This window comes from Neophocaena asiaeorientalis, unplaced genomic scaffold, assembly GCF_003031525.2.
Source record: "Neophocaena asiaeorientalis asiaeorientalis breed wild unplaced genomic scaffold, Neophocaena_asiaeorientalis_V1.1 scaffold396, whole genome shotgun sequence".
NCBI lineage: Eukaryota > Metazoa > Chordata > Mammalia > Artiodactyla > Phocoenidae > Neophocaena > Neophocaena asiaeorientalis.
In genome coordinates this window covers 3,839,371-3,845,891 of record NW_020172455.1, presented here as the reverse complement: position 1 = coordinate 3,845,891, position 6,521 = coordinate 3,839,371, and the positions used below count along the sequence as shown (strand labels likewise).

General features: G+C 55.9%; 1 protein-coding gene across 1 annotated transcript in view; it reads left to right on the top strand.

The window, feature by feature from the left end:
- ASAP2 (ArfGAP with SH3 domain, ankyrin repeat and PH domain 2) overlaps positions 1–6,515 on the top strand; it is a 129,569-nt gene extending 123,054 nt beyond the window's left edge. The window contains exons 24-28 of the mRNA XM_024737737.1: positions 1,008–1,176; positions 2,758–2,807; positions 3,282–3,373; positions 3,817–3,939; positions 5,610–6,515. Of these exons, the coding sequence (XP_024593505.1) occupies positions 1,008–1,176; positions 2,758–2,807; positions 3,282–3,373; positions 3,817–3,939; positions 5,610–5,684 (509 nt within the window). The 3' untranslated portion in view covers positions 5,685–6,515. The remainder of the gene's footprint in view (positions 1–1,007; positions 1,177–2,757; positions 2,808–3,281; positions 3,374–3,816; positions 3,940–5,609) is intronic.
- The last annotated feature ends 6 nt before the right edge of the window (positions 6,516–6,521 follow it).

Here is a 6,521-nt window from a genome sequence, read left to right as displayed (position 1 = left end):
GCTGTAGGAGGGAGGGACTGGCATCGCGGGGTCAGGGGTGCTTTGAGGGCGCTGAGGGTTTTCCCTGGTTTCCCCGGTTTCCTTACCCGGAGTTAAAGTGGGGAGAAGCCCAGCCCTGGCTGCGGTGGGTGTCGTACGCGCACTGGAGGCGGAGCGGGCACGGGGTCTTCGGGACGCTGGGGCGGGGGGCACCCAGCGGGTCTCAGAAGCCCACTTTCGCACTCGCAGTCTGGCGTCCCGGGGGCTGTACCTCTGCATGCTAGAGTCTGCCTTTTGACTTTCCCTTTAAAGCCGAGAAAGGAGAGAAGAATGGCAAAAGGAAAGTAGGATTAAGCCGACCCCTCCCTGGTCAGCCGGCTCCCTGCGCCCGCTGCCCTGGGAGAGAGGGGCTGCCAGGTCCTTGGGTATCAGCGTCCAGGCCCGGGGCAGGTCACCGCCCCCCGCAGCGACCGCGGGACACGAACGCCGGACGTTGAGGGGTGGGCTGCTGTTGGCCGGGGAGACGGGGAGGATGCGTGGCCTCGAGGCGGGGCTCCCTGCCTCACTGGCCCGTGCGCTTGGGGAAAGCAGCTGTGAAAGGTAGAGAGTGATACAGCTCGTCCCGCTGCCCCGCTCGCGGACCGGGAGCCTTTCCAACCGGCCAGCGGCATGGGTGGGGCCCGACCAGCAGCATGGGCGGGGCACCGGGGCGGACCGGCGCCAGACCCAGGCCGGGCCTCCTGCTGCCGCTTCTCCAGGTCCCCGTGGAGGGCGGAAACCCACAGCGGGTTCTAGCTGAGAAAATATTCCCAGGCTCATAGAGGCATTTTAGTCCCAACCTGAGGCTCGGAAAGACTCCCCGCCAGCACTGTTTTCCGAAAATCGTCAATGAAAGTAGGTTTTTCCTTATGAGGTAGGTAGCGGAAGGAAAAAGGAAGCCCTTATCGCAAGAGCCTCGGGTGAGAAGGTTGGGAGGGGGGCGCCTGAAGTGTGACCCTCCGCGTTTCTGTCCTTTCCTCTCTCCGCAGACCCCCTGGCTCCCACGCCGCCCCCTCCGGTAGCAAAAACGCCCAGTGTGCTGGAGGCCTTGAGCCAGCAGAGCAAGCCGGCGCAGCCCGGACTCCCGCCCAGCAAAGCCCCGCCGCCGCTGCCGCCGCAGCTGCCCAGCCGCCTGCCCCAGAAGAGGCCTGCTCCCGGGTAACGGCCGCTCCTCTGCGTGCCCCTCGGGCCGGGCCGGCTCTGCCGTCCTTGCTTCCCAGGGGCACCAGCCCCGTAACTTCACCTGCTGAGGTTTCTCTGAACGTTTGAAATCTTCCATGTCTCTACTACGTGACCCCTAAGGTCAAGTGTTACATAACTAAGTGGTTATGCTTCGGGTGTCTAAAAAATAATCAAGAATGTTTAAAATGCAAAAAATTTCGTACCGATGTACATCTTAAATCCACGTGATGAATTTAGATTTCCGTTCAGTGCAGACCCCAGGATTTGGGGAGTTTAAGTCCTCAAGACACGAGGCCTCTAGGTCTTATTTGTTGGTTGCTCACAGGGTTATGTCGACTACATGGATCCTCTGTAGTGCGGGACATGTATTTCCTACAAACAAGGACATTCTCCTACATAAACACCGTACAACCAGCAAAATCAGGAAATTAACGTGGATGCTACCTTCCAAAACTCAGAATCCAAGTTTATTTAGACACATAATACCTAAATACCGTCCTTTACTACGGAGGAATCCAGTTCATGGCTCCCAGTCTGGATCTTTATGGTGGGAAAATGGTTCCTTTTTAGTGGAAATGACATTTAGAAGCCAAGATCTGGGTGCTTCGTGTCTTCTTTGCTGTTGGAGTGTCACTGCACTCAGGCAGGCCCTCTGAGTGCTCAGAACTGGGGACACAGACACACACACACACGTGTGTGTGTGTGGAGAGCCGCTTCGTCCCTGGCTTGTCCCCATCCGCCTCTTCTGCCCTCCATCCCCTCCCATCATATGTCAGGCCCCAGTTGTGTGTCTGGCTCTGTGCAGAGAACTGGAATAGGGTTCCTCTCGGCTCATCACAGACATTCTTGTCACTTGTCCTTACTTTGAGAGTTGACAGAACTGGTGTCACACCTTTTGCAGGTGGAAATGCCAACTCACAGAAACACATTTATCCAGGCCCACCCGGCAAGCCTGAGTTAACAGACCGCTGTCTGCCAGCCCTGGGAGCCCCTTACCTGTGTGTCCCTTCCTGTGGTGCTGGGACGTGCCGGGCCCGGGGTTCATGGGGCAGGGGGTGCTGAGCCATGTCAGTCACGGTGGTTAATAGGCAGCAGGGGTCACAGAGTACAGAGGCATGGATAATGCGGGCCAGTGGTGCTTGGACAGGTCCTGGCAGAGCCACCAGGGCCCTGAGGTTGATACTGCCCCACCTGACGTAGGAAGAGACCCAGGCCGCGCGGGGAGGGGATGGGGCACATCACGGCTAGAGCTGGTTGGTGGTGCCCAGTTTCCAGCCCAGACCCGGGGCATTGGCAACGGGCTCACATGGGACAGGAGACCCTTAGGAGGAGCCTGGTTTGGGAGTCGGGAACCTTCGATCTAGCGCTGCCCTCTGGACCTCTCATGCTTCCTACTTCCAAAAAAAAAAAAGAAGAGGTAGTTGGATGGCAGTTGATGAAATCAGGTCAACCGTTTTCAACTCGAACACAGGTCCTTCAGAAAAGGGAGTGAGGCAGAGCGGTAGCGTGCCTTGCCAGCCTCGGGCACCAGTGAATCTGTTTTCCCTTTCTTTGTAGGCCTGACAAGTCAAGCCCACTGATCAACAAAGGCCAGCCAAGAGGACCTGGTAATTATTGCATGTGAAACTGGGTTACTTTCTGCTGGGTCTCGGGGGCAAAGTGGAGGGTGTTTCCAGCTGTGGTGAACCCCTGGGTCAGGCCCGCTGTCCTGCCCTGGCAGCCACCTTGCCCTCGCAGAACCTCTGGTGCCCCTGCTCCTGGGCTGCTCTGTCCCACGCCCTGCATTCCTGTCCCCCTCTGCCGATGGGGACGGGGGTGTGGGGGAGCCCTGGCGGGGTCTGGGAGTCATTGGAGGAGGTTATGGCGTCTGCCTCACTCTGTGACACCTGCAGGCCGGCACACGCTAGGGAGGTTGCATGGAAGTCACAAGGTTCTTTGGCCTTTAGGGGACTTTCCCTCAACAGTTAGGAAATCTCAGGCAAGTTGCCTTGTGGCTGTGACAGATGGCGTTTATGTCGTTTCTATCTCATGGTGTTGACTGAGGGGGCATATTGTGAAGTCCGTTCATTTTGGCCCTAAAGCAGTGGATCTCTCTGGGACAGAAACTCTGGGTCCTCTGTCCAACGCCATGGTCACGCAGCCCCCGGCGCCCATGCCCAGGAAGTCACAGGTGGTAAGCGGACAAGCCCCTTCCTCTCTGCCTCTTTGCCCTGGCCAGGAGCGGGTGGGTTATCGTCCAAGGGCTCAGAGGACACTCTCCCTCTTGCCCTGGTTGGGGTGGGGGAGGCTTCTTCCTGGGCACCTGGTCCTTCGGATCGGAGCAGGATGCAACCCAGAGCCCACAGCCAGTGGGCTGGGCCCTTCCGGCTCCAGGACAGGCCCCCACGTGCCCACCAGGCACCGGGCCGGCCCGCTCCCTGCTCTCTTCCCTCGGCTGGCCTCCACCTGGAAGTGCCCCTGCCCCGAGCGCGCTGAGCCACCCATCTTGACACCCGTGGGCTCCCAGGCCTGCGGGTGGCCCTCGGGACCAGTTGGAAGCAAAGTGGCCCGGTTCTCTGCCCTGGAGCGGACGCTTCCCCACACACTAAGCTGTGAGCCCTCTTCTCCCTGCCGCAGACCAAGCTGAAGCCCAAGCGGGTCAAAGCCCTGTACAACTGCGTGGCCGACAATCCCGACGAGCTGACGTTCTCCGAGGGGGACGTGATTGTCGTGGACGGGGAGGAGGACCAGGAGTGGTGGGTGAGTCGGGCCCGGGGGTCTGTTCCCGGGCGGCGCCCACTGTGCCCCGCACACCTCAGCTGCCCTTTCCATGCACCCACTTCTGAGTGGGGTCCTCCCTCGTCAGGGCGGACGGGCCACGTGGGCTGCAGTTTGCAGAGCGCACCTGAGGGTTTGAGATGAGGCCCTGGCTTTCTCGGTGGTGCCTCCTGCCCGGCGTTTCAGGCTTGGTGGAGTGGGGCGCAGAGGGAGAGCTGACCCGGAGGGCAGAGACGCTGGGTGTCGGGCTGGTCCTGAAACCAGCTGTGGCATCTGGGTGGGAGCTGGAATGGGATGAGCGTGGCGCTTCCCCTGATGACCCTGAGTGTCCAGCCCCGGCCAAGGTCAGGCTGGGTGACCTTGGGCAAGGTGGTTATGTTGCTAAGCCACAGCCAGCTCGTCTGAGAAAGGGCGGTGACACAGCACTGTTGCAGCGACGGGCACAGTGGCCCCCAGGGAGAGGTGGCTGTCATAAACTGGGCAGTCGTGCAAACAGCTCCCGCACACCTGGCAGCGTCTGCCACCTGGGGGCCGCTAACGGCCCAGCTCCGGGGCTTGAGCTCAGATATCAGATGGGTCATGCTTGCCATCAGGACGCAGCCAGGACTCACGGGGACAGCTCCGCTCTCTCAAGGGCGAGGGGTGTTGGTCAGAGTCCCTAGCCAGGCACCCTCCTGGGTGAGCTGTGTGTTCTCTCTCCAGGGCCTTTGTGAACCAACTTGGGGCCTGGCACCGCCTCTGGCATGGCTGGTTCAGGGGTCTTCTTGTGGCCTCTCCCCTCGAGGGGTTCAAGTGCCTGTGGGTCCAGAGCCCCTTCCTCCGTCAGCCTTGCTCCACGCAGCGCAGTCGACGCCATGGGCGGCAGAGGGGGCGGCAGTTCCTGGTGCCCCTCGGTGCCCGTCCAGGGCTCTGCCCGCCCGCTGCCCGCATGGCCCCGAGACAGGTCTGGCCTTCACACTTGTGTACAACCCACCACAAGGATGGGGCTCCAGCCTGACACCAGGCTTAGGCATCTGGAAAACACCTGTTCATTTCAAAAACTGTGGCAAAATCAGAAAGCTATAAAGAAAGTAAATGCTGTCTATAATCTCAGGGTATCCCCCTCACACACACAAAAATAATAATTTAAATTTTGGTGAGTTTTTTTAGATGTTGATTTCACTACTTAATTTACATCGTTGAGATCAGACCTGAGGCATAATTTATATAATTTTCCCAGAGCAAAAGTAAATGGATTCACTGAAGTCTTAAATGCTTTGACGACATTTGGGCCAACTCACATTTGCCACTCTGTGACTTGGCAGCGCACAGACTTCTGACATTGTTTCTTCATCCATTTAAAAAAAAAAACCAAAAAGGGAGGTCGGGGTGGTGGTCTGATCTGTGCTGCCTGCCCCCCGAGACCACCAGGCCCACGGTGGGGCGTGTGTGCAGACACCGACTCCCCGCGGAGAGAAGTCCCTGCGGGTAGTAGGCCGGCACTATTTGAGACGGGAGCGAAAGGAAAAACAGTTTAGATGTTGTACCCAAGTAATTCTTTCCCAGAAGAGATTCTTCCAAACACATCTTTTTTCCCCTCCAAATGCTGTAATGCCCTTCAAAGTTTCCACATTTGGGATTTGTGTAACAACATAACCTTTTATTCATTTCAGATCGGCCACATCGACGGAGACCCCAGTCGCAAAGGAGCATTTCCCGTGTCATTTGTGCACTCTATTGCTGACTAAATTGCTGCTGAGCAAAAACGCTGCTTTTTAAAGTTATGTCTTGTCTCATTATTGGCACCAAAACTCCTGCCAGATAACCTGTTTCATGAATTGTATTGTACGGTAGCCCACTTTCTCTAAGGCCACTGTTCTGCTTTAAAAACTCAAAGGCAATTTATATACATCAATGAATTGTTTTTATAATTCGTGTTTTTCATGAAACATTGCTACACTTTTATTAGGAACAACTGAATTCCCAAAAGGTGAACTGAAAAGTTATTTTAACTAAATGATGAAGATTCTGAATCTACAGCATTAGTTGAACCTGAAAATGTTTTGAGTGTGGGAAAGAAATTCGTCCTGTTTTTCTTGGCCCACTTCTGGGGTTGGTGACCTTCAGCACAATTATTCTTTTTAGGAAGCCAGGAAATTGTTGCTCTCAAAGTCCACAGCCAGCCCGCACTTTCTGCTAAAATGCTTCAGTTCACCTTTAAAGACTTTTATTTCTTTAAAGATACCTTTAAAGATTTCCTTTGAAATCCACCCAATGTTTATTGGAGATGTATACATAAGCGTTGTACTTTCCAGCCCTGGTGTGTGAGGTTGCAGCTATCAGTGTATCCTGCATGTGTGTGTAACCTGTTGTGAACAAGCCTACTTGACCCGACTGTAGATGGTTTATTATGGCATATGTCACAGCAGTTAATTCAGTTCCAGATTATATTAACTGCATTTCCTGAATCTGGTTAAAAACTAAGGTTGATGGACTGCGAAACAGTTCTTTAAACTGGTTTCTACGCTTTAGGTGTTCGGGATTTGCCTTCCTGAGCCTCCCGCGTCACACAGCTAGAGTACCGT